Source organism: Enhydra lutris, unplaced genomic scaffold (assembly GCF_002288905.1).
Source record: "Enhydra lutris kenyoni isolate GAN:26980312 unplaced genomic scaffold, ASM228890v2 scaffoldscaffold14, whole genome shotgun sequence".
NCBI lineage: Eukaryota > Metazoa > Chordata > Mammalia > Carnivora > Mustelidae > Enhydra > Enhydra lutris.
The window spans coordinates 24,289,222-24,310,375 of NW_019154098.1; the positions used below are offsets into that span (position 1 = coordinate 24,289,222).

Sequence of the window (21,154 nt, forward strand, 5' to 3'; positions counted from 1 at the left end):
AATTATTGCCTTCCTTTGGGATGAATTTAAAAGAATAGGACTGTTTCCATTTTTATTTTGACAAGGAAATGTACATATGGACACACTAAGTATATATATACATACATGCAATGAGTGAAATAAAATATTATAAAGTAGATAGAAAAAGAGGGATGATTGAAGTCAGATCTAGCGACTTAACCTTCAGAGAGTACAGTTTTTTGGAGCATGTAATATCTGTAAATGTTTTTTAATCATACATAAGTTATTCCTTTTTCATGAAATGCTGCCTGCTGCTTTTTTTAGTTTCATTGATTCATTGATTCTGTCGTTACACTTTTTATATCTACTTTTCCTCAGAGATATTTTACTTTCTAGTTAGATATAACCCCTTATTTGGGAAAGATGTGTAACTTTTTTGTTTTGTTTTGTTTTTAAAGTAAACCCTTTAAAATATAAGATTGTCCCCCTCTGAACTTCTTAAATTTTAAACTGAAAGACCTAGAATTCATTTTTATGAAAGGAAATGTGCATGCAAATGTGCATATACATATTTTAAGTGTATGTTTACATGTTACTGTATTATGTGTGCATATATATATGTGTGTATGTATTTTAATAAAACAGAGGATATCAAATTCCAAATATTTGCTTATGAATATAAATTTACAGCCAGCACCCAAAATTAATTTTTGTACAGAGGTTTCTAAATCTTGATCTGTATAAATCTAAGTGGATCAACTTTGTGTAGTCTATGAATTAAATATCCATCATCATATTTTATGACAATGTATTAATCTGTGTGATCGCACTATATGAAAAGAAGAAAACTAGCTAGAATGAGTAATATTCATAAGGGAACTTGACCTACCTAGCATTCTTTTATGTTTTAGAAAATTCCAAAGGATACAGCTTCCTTCCCCAAATTTCCACTTGTGTTTTAGGATGAGACATGTCTCTTTGATGGACTGATGAGTAAATAAGTCACCACCTAACTGGTTTATTTATGTAATGAAATCCTTCAAGGTCTTTTGGAACACAAGCAAACGACATAGAATAGAAGAAAGAGGGGAAGAGAATAGATAGTATTTTCAAGCGCATAATTGATGTGATAAATTTTAAGACAGTCACCTAAATGCAAGAGAGTTTTAGGATCATTTTTCATCCTCTTTTCATGTTGCAAAAATAGAAAAAAATAAGAGCTTCTTTGCATACGTTTTATACATATGTGCATAAATAAGTAACTCTAGAAAATTGAATGATATACATGTATATACATGCCAAAATCTTATTTATTCAGTATTTTCTAAAATCTAATATCTTTTGATACTCAGTATCTTTTAAAACTAAGAGAGAAAGGAAGTCTTTAACACGCATTGAATTCCTGATATATGTCAAGCATAGCATTCAGTATTCTCCCATATATAATTGTATTTATGTTAATTGAGTGTGTAAGTGAATGGAGAGGACTCTAACACAGTAATAAATACAAATCACACGTTCTCGATGTCTTAATTTCCACCTATCAAAATCAGTAATTATTAGGCTGACATATAAGACACTCTCCTAGGTACTCTGTCCCTTCATTTCTTTTTTGGTCTTTTATACACAGTTAATTATCTTTCTTCTCCACTCTTCAGGAAACTCTTGGGATTTTTTTCTCTTTAATTTTAACAACATCGCCAGTATTTTAGCCCTTTATAAAATATGAAATTGTTTTAATGAAAATAAAAGCAACTAGCAACATCTCACTACATGTCAGTGATAAAATGCTGCGTGGATTTGTGTGTGTATGTGTGTGTGTGTGTGTGTGTGTGTACATGTGTATATATATATGTATATGTACTGTCACTTCGATATATATACATATATATGCATACACAAATACACACATCAACATATGCCATTTCTACTAGTTTTGCAGATTGCTCACAAGCTCAAGCAAAGTCCATTTCTTTTCCCTCCTGCTATATAATATAGAGTCTAAATATGATGCATGACTTACTAATTTTATTTTGCATTTCACAAAAGTGAAACTGTTTTCAATCTAAGTCATATTTTTGGTAATGATGACTGCCACATGTATTTCATGAATAAAGCTTCATTTAAGGTATAATCTGCTGATCATGGTGTGTGTGTGGTATGCGCACACACATGTATATTTTAACACCATGTTTATTTATTTATTTTTAAAGATTTTATTTATTTATTTGACAGATAGAGATCACAGGTAGGCAGCGAGGCGGGCAGAGAGAGAGAGGAGGAAGCAGGTTTCCCGCTGAGCAGAGAGCCCGATGTGGGGCTCGATCCCAGGACCCTGGGATCATGACCTGAGCCGAAGGCAGCCGCTTAACCAACTGAGCCACCCAGGCGTCCCAGAAGAAGAGTAGTTTTTGATGTATGTGGGGTAAATTTGTAAATGTGGAATAGCACAGGAAAGCAGCTAAACTGTTTTGGGGGTTTTTTTTGTTTGTTTGTTTTTGGTTTTTGGTTTTTGGGTTTTTTTTTTTTTTTTTTTTGATCTCTGCTTTTCTTTTATGTGTGTTTTTAATTTCAGCTTCTCTATGAATCTTTTTTTTAATATTTTTAAGAAGTTGATAGTTGATGGTATTTGCCGCCTTTCTTTTTTTCTTTTTTCTTTTTTAATTCATATTACTCCACAACAGGGAGAAATGTTTCTTGGAGGCAGATCACTTCAAAAAATTAATTTGAGGTCACTTCCTGCTTTAATATATTTGCATCTTCAGCAAAGATTGTGAATAGTGCAATCGTGGTTGTCTAGGGAAAAAATAATGCTAACAGAAAAGTAATGTAAACATGAGGCAGGCAGAGGAGAAGAGAGTTTTAGAAAAGTGAGTTGCTGTGTTTTATTTTCAAAGCTCCTCTCATGAAATAAAAGCTCACTCCCCAGGAGTTTTGTGTCTCAGGCTGTGCTGCCAGGCCTCAGTATTGGTTTCCTGATACTCTGCTCGATGGACAGAATGTCACAGTGCCATTTGGTAGGAGTGACTGAGGGGTTGTCTCGAGAGTCCTTGATGTGATGAGGTAGTTCTTGCTTTGGTATGTGATACTGTGTGATTAACAAACTCCAGATCACGCAGAGAACTGGGTCTGAGTCAGGTTATTAAGAGCAGTTCCCTACTCAGGACGAGGTATTGCCTTGCGCTGATATGGTCGTACTGGAGGGGAAATATATGTATATAAAAACAAAGACAGTCATTGCTTTCTTCTTGAGCAGCTGCAGCCAGTCCCACTAATGGACGTGCAAAAGCAGAAACTGGCAGCACAAGGTATGTGTTCGTTTTTACAGATGGTACTGCAGACAAGTTGGTAATGGAAAAGGAAGTCGTGTACGTGAGCTTTTTGAATGTGGCGGGGTGGGGGGGGGGGTGCGACAGGGGGACAGCCCTGTTACAGTGCTTTCCTGTGTAATTGACTGTGTGAGTTACTGAAGAAGCAGTTTTCCCATGAAAGATTTCAGTTATTACAAAATTACATCATGATTGTTAAGGCAATTCAGAATTTCAACTTGTCTTTTTAAAATAATGTTATTAAAACTTTAAAAATCAGCTTAGATTTCCCTGTCTGCACCGTGCCTCTATAATGAAATTCTCTGCTCAAGTTTGGTTTTACCCCTAGCAGGAACAGAATCCTCATTTAAAGATACATCTTCAGTTTGAACAATGCCATAACTTACTAGGCACTTATTTTAACCGTTGGATAGGTGGATTTAAGCTCCTACGACTTCATGTGTCCCAAGGAAGTACAAAACTGAGTACAAATGAGACAACATTTTAAAAGAATTTTATAGATTAAAAAATTAACAGAAGTTCAGGTTTATGTTTCTTAGGGGTTTTTTTTTTTTTTGGATTTAGGTCCTAGAGGATGAAATAATACAAGAAGTTTTCCCAATCGTGTCTTCCCAAGTATTTAGTCCAAATGGCATATTGGGTATCCAAGTCTCTTGTTGGCACACATTGCCAGATTTTTAACATGGTTCTTAATTATTTTGAACTTCAGTACATTTAACTGTATTTCCGTAATTTGTATGCTGCTCAGTGGAAATAAACAGCAATGACCATCCTTCTGCTGAGCAGACTACATGCTATGTTTTAACATCTGATCTGTACTGTACCCTCTCAACTTGATAACCTGTAAAAAGTGTTTAGAGTTAAGAATATTTTGGTCTTCACTGTTCCGTAATGAAATGGAAACTGTATCACACATGAAAAGTATCCAGGTCTGCTCCATAGGTTGATGAAGAACATATACTTTTATATATAATAATAGGGGAAATAGTTAAGGGGAAATAATTATAAATATTTTCGTATTATCCAGATCTGAGGAATTTATTAAAATAACCTCATCTTTCAGAATTGGCAGTGTTTTATATCGAATAATGAGGATACCACACATTGCAAAAGGTCTTTGCCAGGGAACATACAAGTATGTAAAGTAAATCTAGTAAATTGTTATCTGAACATATGTGTTTACAGAAGTTGTCAAAACCCCAGCATCATTTTTGCTGCCCCAACTCTAGCCAAGACTCATGCAAAAACAGAGATTCTGGTTCACAGCTACCCTCCCATGTGACTGGCTTTATTAGGAGCTAAGTCAGTGGTGTCATCTAATTTTCTGTTTTTAAACAGAGGCTTATTTTACATGGTTTTGGGGGGGGGGGTTGTTTTTTGGTTTTTTGTGTTTGTTTGTTGTTGTTTTGGTTTTTTGGTTTTGGTTTTTTGTTTTGTGATGGAAGGATTAAAACACGTGTACTGCACCCAACCCCCTTCCCTACCCCTACCTCTCTGTCAGCCAAATGTTGTGTTCCTCTGGCTATGACTGTATCTGTCAACTTCAAAACAGATCGTTGCCATATCTGATCAAGGATGAGTCATTTCTTTCTGGTACCTCAAAACTTGCATAATTTCAATCAGCTGTTATGGGGTGGTTTGAAGAGATAAGCGTTCTTCAAAACCAAGCTATGGTGAAATATTTTTGGTAAAAATTCCCTAGTCGCCTCTTTAGTACTAGGGCCTGAAACATAGTTCAGCACTGTGGCTCTCAAATGAGGGAGACCTGAGTTTGTATCTTAGCCCTCCTGTATAGCAACTGAAAAACATTGCTAGGCCTCAGTTTTCTCCTCCGTAAAGTGGAGGGAAGAAGAAAAAGAACAGTAATAACAACAACAACAATAATGATACCTGTCTCTTAGGATCATTTTAACAAGGTCAGATAATGAAATGAAAGCTATAGCTTATTATCCTATACATAGTTAAGTCTTGAGAAATATTAGATGTCTGATAGTGATTATTAAAAAGGGACACAATGTAGTCAAGGGAGAGAATTCTATCAGATAATTGATTCAGAAACAGTTTCTGGAACACAGTCCTGTGTTTTTATCTAGACTTGGAGACTAGGACGTATTTTTTGACACCAAATAAGTCAAAGAACCATTCTTAGTCTTTTTACCTCATTAATGAAAGTGGGGGAATAATAGTAACTGGTAATTCATTTTGATCTAAACTGGGATAATAGATGTTAGGAGTTCTTAACCTTCAAATCTGCGGGCATTCAGATATCCATACCAAATGCTTGGATACATTTTGTGAAGGACATTCTTTTGAATAGCCTGAACTTATTTGTATACAATTTTTTTACATTTTTTTTTTTTTTTCTGGAGAGAGTGTCATAAATTTTATTGAAAGAATGTTAGGAACCGGTGAAGAACCCTTGATGTATATGTGAATGCTATGAGGATGGAAACAGTTTACAGCCCAGTTATTATCTGTTAGCTAATATGAAAAGAATTCCTTTTTTTTTTTTTTTTTTAGATTTAATTTATATTTTTTAAGTAATTTCTACATCCAACATGGGGCTCAAACTTAGGTCCCCAAGAGCAAGAGTTGCATGCTCTCCTGCTGAGCCAGCCAGCTACCACTCCATGAAAAGAATTCCTGACTATTGTTTGGTATTTTCTGATTCTTCCAAAATAACCATCATTGTCATCATTATCTATTATAAAGGCAACCCCACACTGATAATATATAAAATAACTCAATTTGTGTGTAAGTGCACAGAAGCTGAACCCTTTGGACATTAGGCTTTTTCTACAACAAGTTTCTTCTCTATTGTTATCACTTAAGATTTTTACTTTTTGTAATGGGAATAATTCCCATACTAAATGTCTTTACAGAATATACTGTTAAGTAAAATGTGCAATAAATTTATTAAAACAGAATCAACTTTGTTCTCATGCCAAAGTTTGCTTAAGAGGTGCTAAAATTGTGCCTCCAAAAAGCCTTTTTTCTTCCTTTTCAGTGTCAGGTGTTGGCACTGGCATGGAAGAAAGTCCCTGTGGAGAAAGCCTCCAATGATTGTTGCAGCCGTAGGTGAAAATGGATCCATGGTGGCGGAAATAGAAGCAATGAAAGATTTGAGTAGTTCTTCTGACAATAATGACTTTCACGTGGAATGAAAAAAGACAGTGCAGACATAAATTTTCAACCATAGTTTTAGCTGTCTATGTACATATTGCTGTAAAGGCAGAGCAGTGTTAGAGAAACAATGTGGGTAGAACGCCAAAGATCTGAGTTTTTCTAGTCCTGGTTCTTTATGTAATTTGGGCATGATACTGGATATTTGGTTTGCTCATTTACCAAATATGGGGTGAGTCAAAGAATAGAGATGGAGTCCTTCAGACCTACGTAATGGGTTCTATATGTATGTGATTCACTTGTACATTCTGCCGATTTGAAGAAACTGTGAATGATTAGAAGTGTGGGATATACGTTGCAAATTCTTGATTTGTCTTCTATCTCACTTCAGTAGTCACCAGTTGCATCTCAGAAGAAATGGAGCTAATGTGTTTGGCACACTAGCATTTCCTGATATGTAGGGCAACTCCCACATGGTGATGTGTCAGTGCAGTAAGTCTCAGGCACATTCATACCTGGGTACAGTGTATGATTACTAGAGTATGTGTTGCCTCATGTCCTGGAAGGGAGTTCGTTCCATTGCTCCTAGCCAGGGATATCAGCTTTGTTTACACTTGTCTCCATTATCATTGCTGATGTGTTGAGGAAGTGAATTTAATAAGCAGGGTAAACAGGTTTTGTTTCCAAATTCTGAGATAGTAGATCGTAAGATGGGTGCTTGGCTGAACCTTGGAGAGTCTCTTCAGTTTTCTGGCAAGAAATCTGAGGGCAAAGAGGGCTGTTTCGAATCAGGCAGAGACTTGCTGTGCAGCCCATTTCAGCTGCACTGTTCTTCACAATTCTATTTGGAACAAAAGTCAGCCAAGTTATTGGTAACTATTGCTTTATGCTGGCAGTGTTCTTTCCCTGCTCTTCCTAAAATATCAGGTAGCCTGTGCTTTGGGGAAAATGCAGCCTGTTAATTTAAAGACATTCGTTGCAAGCCACCGTCTATTTTTTAGTGGTTTTAGGCACTGCATTCTGTGCATTCTTGTAGGATCTACTGAGAGGTAGTCAATAGCTGGTTAGTCCTCACTTGGGGGGAATTAGGAAGGAGAGGTTGCCTTCTGTCACCAGTGGTAAATAACAGTGAAAATGACTAAAATATGAATCATCATTTATTCATAATTAGTGAATGCCAACCCACTACATGATAGTAATAATAAATACATTATTTAACATGATAGTAATAATAAATATGTTATTTAATGCATATCAACTTTTTTGGTAGTCAGTAGGGCAATGTTACTGATCATTGTCCTGTTATTACAGGACTGTTATTACCCACTTTGGTAAAGGAACACAGAGAGTAAGCTCTCTTATCATTAGATAACTTTCAGCCTTCAAATGAGCTTTATTGGGGCACCTGGCTGGCTCATTTGGTAGAGCACATGACTTGATCTTGGGTTGGTGAGTTTGAGCCCCACGTTGGGTGTAGAGATTACTTAAAAATGAAATCTAAATAAGTAAGTAAATAAATAAATAAGATTTATTGATCTAATAGACTTTTGTTTCCTCAGAAAAGTTTACATATAATTTGCATAAATTTAACTCTCAGTGTTTATGAACATCTCAATTTGTGTTGCATTAACTCTACACTTAGTAGGTTTTTGGCTCATTCTACTGGAAACCCAGAGAGATTATAGACCACGTTTGTCATATATGTCCCTGTAACTCGTTTGTAGCATGGTGTCAGGCTCATGCTGGACAGTCAGTAATTATTACACTCCCAGAATGAAACTGAGTTAAATTTACCATTGAAATTTTATTACTGCAAAATTGTACCAGAAGTTTCTATCATAGCCATCTGTACATGTCGCTAAAGTGAAGTTTGTAAAAGATTCTTGATATAATCAAGTAAACACAGAAATTATTTAAAGTCAAAAAATATTTGAGGTATATCTGCCCTAACAGCATGTATTTCATATTTCAGATTGATTTGATTTAAAATGGCTAAGATATAAAACCATAAAAAATGTGAATAAATACTCTGCCTATCAAAGCTTGTTATGTAATTACATGGTTTCAGTATAGTTCTTACACATAGAACACTAAAATAAAGGATCATTTCTGCACAAACTCCTTTTCCAAGAGACTTTAATCTCTTGGAGATAAGTATCCATGTCTCTAAATGATAAACCACTCGAATGAATAATTCAATCAAATTTATTTCTTATTAATCAAATGAAATCAGCTGTTAATGAAATTTGAAAACATTCAAATGTTTGTTTTGGGCTGATTTTTAAGTAACAATATAGGTAAAAGAAACAACTAAACCAATTTTAAAACATTTTTTTCCTTTTTTTTTTTTTTAAGACACATATGGGTTCACCAATACATGTGCCACGGCCCAACCCACTGATCCATAACTCACTAAAGAATTGAGCCCCCTAAAAGCAAAATTGGAACCAGAAGCTTTCAGAAAAATTTGATGCTAGTGACAACCGCACAGTGGTTAGCTGTGAACCTAAATTAATTTGTTTGTTTGATCCATTATTTTAGTCATTATACTTCTTGCACTTCAAAGCAGGAAAAAAAAATTATGTTGGATTTAAAATGTGCTTATATTAAAAGATGTGTATGTCATTTTCTATTTCAAATCCTAACATGGGTGATTGTCCAAATTCATCACCTAAAGTGCTGCTGTGAAAGTCAGTATTGTGGTCGTAATACATTTGAAACATGGAAAGGAAACAAGTAATCCCGAAGAATTCTCAGTCATTATCACCGACAACTACTTGCTATCCTTTGACTGGCCTCAAAAATCCTTACAATTAACTGTCTGTATCACCATCCTTCCTTTTTCACACAGGAAATTAGCAGCCAACAGAAATTATGTAGAGGCAACACAAATGTGACCTAAAAGTTACTAGGCAAGCCATAAAACTCGAAGTTTAAAAAAAAACAAACAACAAAATCAGTTCCTCGAATTGTTGCCTCTGGACTTTTTCTCTTTAGAAATTTTCATTTGTAGATTTGGATTTGGGACCCACCTTCCCTCACTCCTTCCTTCACTTAAGTCCACAAACAAGTAGAAGAGGCGTGTAAGGAAGTCCCAGGGCAGAGAATGTGGTGCTTCTGTGAAGATAGATAAGTGTGCAGCTTTCTCTCTGCCTGAGATTCTTACCTCTACCACAGGGCAAGAATCAGGCTAAATATGCCCCCTCAGGAGGGCCAGTGGTGCCATTCCCTAGCTAGGGATTCCTCTCATTTTCTCTCCAGAAAAGACCTTATCTGTGTGACTCAGTTTTCCTCTCTCTTGCGTAATGTCGTGGAGGTATAAAATATTACTCTTAAACAGCTTGGGGACACCTGGAAGGCTCAATTGGTTAAGTGTTGGACTCTTGATTTCAGCTCAGGTCATGATCTCAGGGTCGTATCTGACTCCACGCTCAGCAGGGAGTCTGCTTCAGATTCTCTCTCTCCTTCTCCCTCTGCCCCTCCCCACTCTCTCTCTCCAAAATAAATAAATAAATACATATAATAATAATAATAATAATAATAATTTAAAAATAGAAAACAGCTTGTAGAAAAGGAGAAATAATAATTATTATTTAATATTATTATTTAAACACACATGTGCACATATAGAACCATGGATAACATATGACCCTAATGATGTATATAAAGGAGAATTGGAGCCTTGTCCTACCTGATTTTGTATCCTCAGGACCTAGCAAGTACCTAGCTTCAACTGCTCCTCAAAAACAAGTGTGAATTGTAAGATTGGAACATTCATTAATTCTCTTGATTTTCTTTTCTACAACATCATTAGTCATCTCTGCCCAACTGGAAGTAAATTTGTCAATCCAAATGAGTGACATTTAGAAGGAATATTTTTTAAAAACTTTTTTTTCCAAAACTAGGAGTGACCATTAATGATTAAAAAAAATAATAGCAGGTGAGATTTTTAAGATTCCAGTAGATTATTTTCAATTTTATTAATGTTTAGTCTGTCAAGACAGAGCATTGTCCTAGGTGCCTGGTACTTGGGATATCTTAGGAGTCATAATTTCTGTCCTTAACAAGCACAGTGTAAAGGAGGATGACAAAATATTTTAAAACTCTGTCATGTGTGATAAACTATGAATGAAATAAAGTCTTTGGTGCCTTTCTTTCTCTTTAATGAGGCCAAGTTTGTTTTTAAAAAGGGGGGTGAGGGAGACTCCTATTCTGCCTTCCTTTGGCCACAGACCTGCTTTTCTACACGTGATTGGGCTAAGGATGTTGGTAACTTCAAAAAGATGCTTTACTCTGTCCAGCCAGGTTACATTACACACAGAGTGACCAGGTCAGGCTCTCAGCTGTTCTGTAGCTGAGAGATATGTGGCACAGTTACGATTCTGTGATTATACAGCTAAGGATACTGTCCACGTGGGCCACCTTCTTTGCTGCTTCCAGAAATTCCAAGTGCACCAAAACTACTGTGAAACAGTGCTTACCAAAGCAATAAATGTGTTTAGAAGGGAGTTAACTCAATATGTGAAATATTTCTCACCTCCCTCCTACTTTCCACCCCCACACAAGTACGCTCCTATTGAATCCTAGGTGTGAACACCTAGATATTTCACTCTGACTCAACTTTCCATTCTCATATTTGATAAGATTGTCACAAATGAACTACAATTGATAATATCCAACTGTATGTCTTAAGCATCTCTATAGTGTTCAATGAGCAGATTAAGGAGATGGAAACAAAGCTAGCCAAGTATTTCTCTTGTATCAAAAAATAATAATAATAATTGAATCCCTTTGACAAATAGCTAACTTACTGTTTACTACATCCCTGATACTATTTTAATTGTATCCATTTGCCCACATACTACAGCGGCTCACACTTTAAAGGTGGGGAAGTTGAAGCTTTGAGAGGTTAAGTGACTTGCCTAAAGTTGCACCTGGCAAAAGGCAGACGTGTTTTGAATGCAAGTAGTCTGACTCCTAAATCTGATTCTTAACCTCCATGCTATACTGACTCTGGGTAAATGAATCCAGAGTAACCCCTGATGTCTTAAATAAGATATAGTTTTCCCAAAATATACCTCTTTAGTGGAGCCTAAGTGCTGCTTAAAGCAAGATAGGCCTGTGGAAACCAGTGCTATAATTTTAGGGCTTTCCCTCTAACTAATGAAGGGCATTTTCTTTGCAAGAGAATTAAGCCCAAAATTGTGCAAGGATTGAAATGCTCTCAGAAACCAGGATTACATCCACTTTGGCATGCTGTGTCAAGCACCCAGGGCATAAGGAAAGAAAAGCAGGCTGGAGTGAATGGTTACACATTCAGATTTGAGTCTCAGCCATATATGTGGGTTAGTTTCCAAATGGACATTTACATTGCTTTATGTGGATCAAGTTGGTGTTTATTTGCCAAACGTGTTATTTAGATCTAGGAAAAAGATGGCGTGACCTTAGGGAAGTTTCACAATTATAACCTAACTAGGCTCCCCAGCTTACTCTAGATAAAGGGGGCCCCAGAATGTTTGATAAACATAGCATCTAGTAGTTCATTGATTTTCAGAAGGGAGCAATCTCTACTTTTGCAGGAGGTCCCAACTGGGACTTGTGGCCTGACACCCAGCGTTTGCCGTTGCTCTAACCGTGACACGTTCCTGGTCCTGACTTGGGCAGAGATGGAGAAAAAGGAGAGCCAGAGATTATCATTGTGCAAAATCTAGCTTTTATTACATCACCTAAAGTAGCACGACCTGCTACACTAATGAAATCGTGTTCTTGGTTGAAAAGGGCAATTGTTAGCCTGACTTGGTGCGCACTAAAAACATTCCCCCAATCTTGTTAAATTATTGCTCTCATTTCAGATTTTTATGGCTGTGCAGCTTACCAGCCCTCATTTCTTTACGTTTCATTCATTTTCCTTGTATTGATGATTAATGGAGGATGTCGAATGTTAGAGTGAGCAGGCATCAGCAATTGCAAGATCATAATTAGTTTAGCTGACAAGGGCCTCTGATAGCACTTGCATCTGGATGGAAAAATTACCCTATAGGGAACTGGCTGCTCACCAGGTCTTTTTAGTGATACATTGTGAAACACCCGATGAATCAAATGCCCTTTCAATGCCAAGAAAGTGTTCCAGTCTTGAAGCCAAAATTATGTCTGCAGAAAAGCTTTCCATTTGAAATGTATCAGAGTACAATTAGAACCATTGTATTTTCTTGGCAGGGATAGCACTGGTCTACGGTATGGACTCAAGTTAAATAAATTGCCTAAATTTTATGAATCCCTGAAATTTTGACTTACGGTATTTGTAATTTTAAATTTACAATAAAATTGGGTTCCAGCAACATTTTTTCCACTCCTTATCTAACGTGCATATTTTATCATTAAAGGCTTCGCTTCCTAGAGAAAGGAGAGTGAAGTTGCAATTCAGGCTTTTTTTTTTTTTTTTTTTCTTGCAGCAAGAGCATTTCATTTCCTGCCTGTTAGTATTTGCGCCTACAAACACAGCCTGACTTTTGTTTCAGTGAGTTTAATGGAATCATTACTTGATAGCAAGAATGGAACAAGCAATACTAATTATCTACTTTTAAATATTCTTAGATTATTTTTGAATCTGGTGATTACAGAATTCAGCCCACTAAAATCAATTTGTATTCGGAAACGCTTGTGATTTCCAAGTCTGAGGCAAATAAAATAAATAGCCATTGATGGAACTAGCTTGTCTGGCTTCCACCAGGCACCTCATAAGCGTTCTCAGTAATACTGTACCTCGAGTTGGCAGCAAGTTTCGACTGGTCCCCTCAGCTCTGGGAAATAGATGGTGTTCTCTTTCAAAGTTTACCATTGCAACCCCCAAAACTAGAATTGAGAGTGTGATATTCTCTTAATACTTGGGTTACATGAATGACATCCAAAAAGACACAAATCAGGTTTAATTTTAAATGGTTTATATGCCGCGTTTCTTCCACGCTTCACTATATTTTTAAAGCTCAGGTAGCCTGTGCTCCCCCTTGGCCAAAGTATATTAAACGTATCGCCACGTTCTGTCTTATGACTTTTGTTTTGACACTTTTAGAAGGTATATTTTAGGGTTCAGCATTTAGGAGCCATCATTAAAGGCACAAAACCCAAAGTTCAAAAAGTTAAAGCTGTTTCTGTGAAAAGCCTTTGGTGTTGCACGCACCTCATCCATCACTGTAGGGTTAATTATAATGAAAATCAGTGGTGCCTATTAAACACAATTGAACCTGACCTCATTATGGGCAGTGTGGTTTTATACTGTCATTGTTGCTAGTCTAAAGACAAAACTCCTGGGTTGATTTGGTCTAACTCCACTGATCATGTGACTCACCTCAGACCTTGTGTTTTTTTCCCCCGTTTCAGAGGCGTAGAGGCTCGGGTGTTTTTTGTGCCAATTGCTTGACCACAAAGACCTCTCTCTGGCGAAAGAATGCAAATGGCGGATATGTATGCAACGCGTGTGGCCTCTACCAGAAGCTTCACTCGGTAAGAGCTTGTTAGACTGTTTGAGGAAAAGCTTTATAAAGCAGCCTGGTCTGTAGTGTGATGTGTACCATTCCCTGGCTTGCAATGCCTGCTCCCGCAGAGTTTAATACAGTCACTCGGAGAGCACCTGTGATTTATGGTGAAATGGACTTAGATGTTATGGGGAGATATATTTGAGATCATTAGTAATGCATTATGTTTCTTTTGATATAAACGAGGAAATGATTGATTTCTGGGAACTTCCCATAACAGATAGTTGCACTAATGGTTATCAGAATTTGGTGAAATTAATTTAGGCAGGAAGGAGAAACCTTGAAAGTTCAATATTACATAAAAAGTGTTTTAAAAAGAGGATTCTCCTATTTCACATAAAATACAGGGCAGGGAAAGAATACTTATTTCCACTTTAAGTTCAGAATTTGCAAGTCTCATCTTGGCTGCTTTGGGGACTAGAAGTCAGGCACGTTCAGAAGAGTGGTTCTGAGCCAGGACCCGAGAATGCCAGGTAGATCTCGCCATTTCTTGGGGGGATATATTCAAGGAAGGTATTTCAGGGCCCGAACGGCTCACATCCCAGTAGAGTAAGGCGTGAAGGCTCTTTGTGTTTCAAACTCTCTGGCTGGCTTCTTTCTGTGGCTCACCGAGGTACTTCCAGAACTTTCTTCCCAGATGTTAGTTAGAATCCTCTGATAAAGTTTAATTAAATCTCACAAATTCCCCATCTCTATATGCATTTACTTCCTGAAGGACTTTTTTTTTTTTTTTAAAGTTTAGGAAGTTTATCTGCTGACAAGAGCTGCCTTTAAAAATAGGAATACCCCACTTAGTAAAAAGAAATCCATTTCCCTCTGCCTTTTTCATTTTGTTTGGCATTTTACCATAGCTCTTAGAACAGCCAGTGAATAAATTACAGCTACAGGGAATACAATTTTAGACAAAACGTCCTCATAAATGGACCATTGGAAGCACTCTTTAAAAAATGCGTGCAGCCGACAATACTAATTCGTGGTAAACTGTAAAGCCTTAGTTATTACATGTAGCTAACAGAGAGATTCTCCCCCCACTACATTACCTTCCTTTTGCTTCACCTTCACCATTTTAGCACAGCAGTAAGCTTTCATTTAATGAGTACTGACATTAATGATTTTAATTGAACTCTGGCCAATCACAGGCCAAGAATTAATTAAACTACTGCTCTTCCAGATTATGATAATTTAACAACTGTGATATAAAGTAAACTCTTTTTTTTACAGTTATTTTAATATTCATCTCTCCAGAGACAAGCTGTGTTCAGTTTTGAGTTTCTTTACGTCGTAAACTTAAATACATAAAGGTTATGCACACATCTCAGGTCAAAGACTGTCACAAAAGTTATAAAAGTTTTAAAAGGGTATTAATGCAAATTTCTGGCTTCCTTATAGGTAGATATTAAATACTGCATATCTTCATAATACAAATAGGAGCTTTTTATAGACCTGAACATTGAACATTCCTGAACAAAATAAATGAATGTGGCATATCCAAGGGATGTGGCATTTTCCTTCTGAAACCAGTAATTGAGTTGTCAGTGACAAGTGTGTTCTCTTTCTTGCCTTCAAAATGCCTCTGTGACAATAGAAACATTCCAAAAAGGATTTATATTTATATTTTGTTTAAGATATGAGAGGTATCTCTTGCATTAAGGTACATTCTTTCTAGGAATAATTCACAGGTTACATATTTTTTGATATATATGTATATATATATATTTCACATTCTGTGTAGAAATTATTTGATTTCAGTAATCTTTTAGAAAAATCAGGTTTTAGCCCACTTCAAGAGTTTTCTAAATTTTCACTTGTAAATATGCATTAATTTATTAAACTTACTCTTTTTATTTTATAAATCGAAGTTAGAGCTCTCACTGCAAGTTAAATTTTTGGTATAGTTTTATCTATGGGTTTTAGTCCTGTAATATAAATGCCTGTTGAACATGTGCGTAACTACCAATCATACAGTGCTTAAGCTGAATAAAAAACAAGCCTAGTGAAAGTCAGCATTCTAACTAAGTACAGAGTAGAGTGACGTATCATGTTTTTGTACCAAAGCTGCAAAAGAATTTAGAATTTCAACAGAAAACAAATGCTTTACCTGTTGATAAGTAAAATTTTCCAAAGCGATTATATAAAATCCTGTTAAACACGGAGAAATAAAAGTGAGAGCTGGGGGGAAAAAAACAAAAAAGTCTCCCACTGATAGGGCTTTGAGTACCTGATATCTTTATTCATGATTCTGCTCATTTGTCTTTATTTTTGCGCAGATATATAATACTTTATATTCACATTTGCAGTGATTTAGAAGCATACACATATTTGTCAGCTCAGGCTACCAAGACAAAATACCGTAGACTGGGAGGGGCTGAAACAGCAGAACAGATTTTCACACGGTTCTCAGAGCTGGAGGTCTGAGGTCAGAGTCGCAGGGTGGCCGGGTTCTGGTTGGAGAGCTCTCCTCCTGGCTTGGAGAAGGCCTCTTTCTCTCTCCGTCCTTATCTAACCTAATCTGCCTCGTTGAGACGGGCTCTCCAGATCCAGACACACTGTGGGGTAGGGCTTCCACGTAGGAACAAGGGGACCCAGTTCGGTCTGCAGCACTGTGTAATTTTGCCACAGTTGTCATTAAAGCCTAGCTCCCACGTTCCCATATTGACATCCTAGTGCATGTCTCAGAAGTTGAGAAATAATTGCAGAAAAATCGTGTTTCTTCAAGGAACTTTCTACACAGTTTTATCACTAAATGATGCAATTCCAAAATCTATTGAGTTTGGGAAAGCTGTTTTTAAGTAGATGAAAGTTTTCAGGGCTCCCTGCGGAGTTGGACTTGGTTTAATTAGGCTAACATAGTGTGCTTTGGTGACTGCCTCTGATCCTGCTTAGGGCAAGAGGAGGAGATTTAGTAAACCTATAAGGTAGAGTCCTACCCTTGCTTTGAACTTAAGTGTGGTTCATGTTTGGGAGGAATTGCTAATGAGTTTTAATGTATTTTCTCACGTTTCCCTTTTATGTATTGTGCGTGTGTGTTCTCTGCAGACTCCCAGGCCTTTAAACATCATTAAACAGAACAACGGTGAGCAGATTATTAGGAGAAGGACAAGAAAGCGCCTTAACCCAGAGGCACTGCAGGCTGAGCAGCTCAACAAACAGCAGAGGGGCGGCAGCGAGGAGCAGGTCAACGGAAGCGCCTTAGAGAGGAGGTCGGAAGACCATTTAACCGAAGGTCACCAGAGAGAAATTCCGCTCCCTGGCCTGAGTAAATACGAAGCCCAGGGTTCATTGACTAAAAGCCATTCTGCTCAGCAGCCGGTCCTGGTCAGCCAAACTCTGGATATTCACAAAAGGATGCAACCTTTGCACATTCAGATAAAAAGTCCTCAGGAAAGTACTGGAGACCCAGGAAACAGTTCATCTGTGTCAGAAGGGAAAGGAAGTTCTGAGAGAGGCAGTCCCATAGAAAAGTACATGAGACCTGCAAAACACCCAAATTATTCACCACCAGGCAGCCCTATTGAAAAGTACCAGTACCCCCTTTTCGGACTTCCGTTTGTACATAATGACTTCCAGAGTGAAGCTGATTGGCTGCGGTTCTGGAGTAAATATAAGCTCTCCGTTCCTGGGAATCCGCACTACTTGAGTCACGTGCCTGGCCTACCAAATCCTTGCCAAAACTATGTGCCTTATCCCACCTTCAATCTGCCTCCTCATTTTTCAGCTGTTGGATCAGACAATGACATTCCTCTAGATTTGGCGATCAAGCATTCCAGACCTGGGCCAACTGCAAACGGTGCCTCCAAGGAGAAAACGAAGGCACCGTCCAATGTAAAAAGTGAAGGTCCCTTGAATGTAGTAAAAACAGAGAAAGTTGATAGAAGTACTCAAGATGAACTGTCCACAAAGTGTGTGCACTGTGGCATTGTCTTTCTGGATGAAGTGATGTATGCTTTGCATATGAGTTGCCATGGTGACAGTGGCCCTTTCCAGTGCAGCATATGCCAGCATCTTTGCACGGACAAATATGACTTCACAACTCATATCCAGAGGGGCCTGCATAGGAACAATGCACAAGCGGAAAAAAATGGAAAACCTAAAGAGTAAAACCTTAGCACTTAGCACAATTAAATAGAAATAGGTTTTCTTGATGGGAATTCAATAGCTTGTAATGTCTTATGAAGACCTATTAAAAAATACTTCATAGAGCCTGCCTTATCCAACATGAAATTCCCTTCTTTTATTCTTTCTTTTGATGAGTAGGTTACCAAGGTTAAAAAGTGAGACAAATGGTCAGTGAGAAGGAAAAAAAAATGGAAGATGGTAAATAGTCATGTTTTAGAACCTAGTTATGTCAAAAAAACCATCTTGGCAAACGTGTACTGTGGAAATGGTCCATAAGAAGTATCACCTGACTCTCATTATTACGTTTGTAAAGAAAGAGATCAAAGCTATCTAGAATTTTGAAGGGGTTTACATATTATGATACTAAAGCAGTATTGGGCTGGCCATTGGTCCATTTGTTCATAAACCCAGACGTTGTTGCCTAAATTTGGAAGTATCACGAAATCCTAGGCAGATGAGGAGAAATCTACTCCCCGGGGCAGTGAAAGGAAAATGGCGTCTCTTACAGCAGTCTCCTCTCATTGACCATGTTTCCGACCTAGACCTAGAAATGCGAGCTGTGGTTAGGCTTGGTGAGAGAGCAGCAAGGAAGGTGACAGCCGACGGCACGGTGATTTTGGCCAGCCCTGCCTGTACATACACATGCACACCCTCTCTGATATTTTTGTCCTTTAGATGTTCAAATACTCCTTTCAAAAGTAGTCCTTTTGTTGGCAATTTAGGTTCATTTTGTCCAAATATATATGCATCTTTACAAAACAGTGTCCTCAGTGCTTATGTAGTCTTTTTCTTTTTTTTTTTTTTTAAGCCAGATGTTTCTTTCTCGTATGTGATAAAGCGGTCTGGATTTGTTTTTTAAGCCTCCTCTTGGTCACCAATCTCACTTGGCATGTTTTATAACTAAAGGGACACCCCCCCCCCCCCGTTCAAAAAGATTAGATGGATACAAAAGTTCAGACCATGGGCTGAATTTGTTTAGAGTACATGGTATTTCTCTACAAGGTAACCTGCTGTATTATTTATTTTCTTTTGGTTAAATAGAAGTTCCAAACTTTGTGGCCAGGCAGCGTCTAAGGTTACGTTACCACAGACTGACAGTTGGTATATGTACCAGTCACTCCCTTCATTAGATTTATACAGGTTTAGTTAAGTAGCATTAAATAGGATTCTTAGAAGTCTATCTTCATAGTACTTTTAATACTTAAGGCTTTGTAAAACTATCCATGAAGGGAAAGCTCCTCAGCATAACTGCTCAGGGAAATAGGGCTACATAACTGAACATTAAGTAATTGGTTAAAGGTGCTGTTAGTCGAGCCTCAATGCTTGCTACAAGGATGTATGTACAAGGACTGACTTTAATAATTTGCATTATATTGTCCCAACCAGTAGTTTATTTTTTGCCACGGAGATGTAGAAGATATTACAAGCTACTGGATGCACTGTCAGATTAACTTATTTCATTAAAGAAGTTGGGAGAACAAATAGGAAAAAAAAAACTTATTTTTCTAGTAAATATTAATGTATTACATTTCAAATAATGGTGCCTGACATATTGAATAATTATTTTCTACAGTGTACGTATGCAACAAAGATACTCCATCATGCATTAGAGTCCGTTCTGGCTCTGCCTAGCTGTTTACATTTGCAAATGTAGCAAACAAGGTAATGAAGCAACTATTTCTATTGCGGTAGATACCTTTTTTGTGTGTGTGTGTGTGCATTAAAGTTGTAAACGGTAACATGAAACAAATGGAAGTTCTTGATATAATGGTATGGAAAACAAGAAGGAAATGAAAATATTTTTATGCCTACTTAGGAAAAAAAAGGGTAGCACTATTCATTCCAAGTACTTTTTTTTTTTTTTAATTTTTAAGCTCTTAACTCACATTGTTATGCTTAAAATGATAAACATATATCCTCTTTTTATTGCTTTTGTCTATGTTTCGGATGAAACATTTTCAGAAATTATTTTGATAAGCGCTGCCGGCCCCCGCAGCACTGGTGTTTTTATTGCGTTCTGTAGCCGTGTTTGCACTCAGTTTTACAGAATTCCCAGTTGCTTTGTATTTTGTTGTGTTTGGGTTTTGTTTCTTTTTCCCAGTGTCAGGTCTTTGTTCCTTAAAGTTGGATGGCAGGTAGAGTTCAAGCAGTTTGTGACTGTCGTAGTGAATGAAGTTAAAAATGTCTTTCTGATGTGTTGTCATTTCCATTCTTGCATTTTTGTTTTCATGTTAAAAACAAAAACAAAAACAACAAAAAAAAAACAAAAAACAAAACAAAAAAAAAGGGAGAGAAAGAGAAAAAAAAGAAATCAGGACTAAGCCTTCAGCTTCAGTTTCATTTTGAAAGGACCCTATTCTGATCTCACCTGTCTAGCTCTACTATTCACATAAACTGAAATAAAGAGGTGGAGTGAGGAGCTCTGACATGCAAATTATGTGATGCTGATTTATCTTTCTTAGGAATTTCAATGAATGCATCTCAGGATGTATAGGCAGACTTGAGAGGTGGCCATTAAAGATCTCAGAAAGAGAGGAGAAGTCCCAAACAACAAAACAATATTTCATTTTCTTGGTAAAAAGACTAGTAACGAAGTGCACTGTGGCAACCCTTAAGCAACATTTTACATGGACTGCTCAAATCAGCAAAATGCCAGAAGTTTGGTTAACTTGGGCAATATTACAGGTATGACTCTTTGGGCAAAACTACTCCATAAACAATTTCTCCGGTGTGTCAGACACAAATAGGTTGTTCATTTTTGGCATGTATTCCTTTTTCTTTTTCTTTTTTTTTTTTTAATCTGATTTTTGTTTTCTCAGACATAGTAGTAATGATTAGCATTGGAAAATACATATCACTATTCTTGGAATATTTATGGTCAGTCTACTTTCAGTAGAATATTCTTGGATAGCATTGACATGATAGATCTTATTCCATATTCCTTTATTATTGATTATTTTATTTTCATTTTTGCTTTCATTGTTATACATATTTTGATGGAGAAGAGGTTGGGCTTTTTTTAAAAATGAAAATTTATTGTAACACTAAAATACCCCTTATTTTTGGACCTTTGAAAGCCTTTGTTCCATCTCT

General features: G+C 36.9%; 1 protein-coding gene across 2 annotated transcripts in view; it reads left to right on the top strand.

Annotated features, from left to right (window-relative positions):
- LOC111146815 (transcriptional repressor GATA binding 1) overlaps positions 1 to 18,957 on the top strand; it is a 205,427-nt gene extending 186,470 nt beyond the window's left edge. For both annotated transcript variants that reach the window (XM_022502510.1, XM_022502511.1), the window contains exons 5-6: positions 13,791 to 13,913; positions 16,982 to 18,957. In XM_022502510.1, the coding sequence (XP_022358218.1) occupies positions 13,791 to 13,913; positions 16,982 to 18,043 (1,185 nt within the window). In that variant the 3' untranslated portion in view covers positions 18,044 to 18,957. The remainder of the gene's footprint in view (positions 1 to 13,790; positions 13,914 to 16,981) is intronic.
- Positions 18,958 to 21,154: the final 2,197 nt, after the last annotated feature.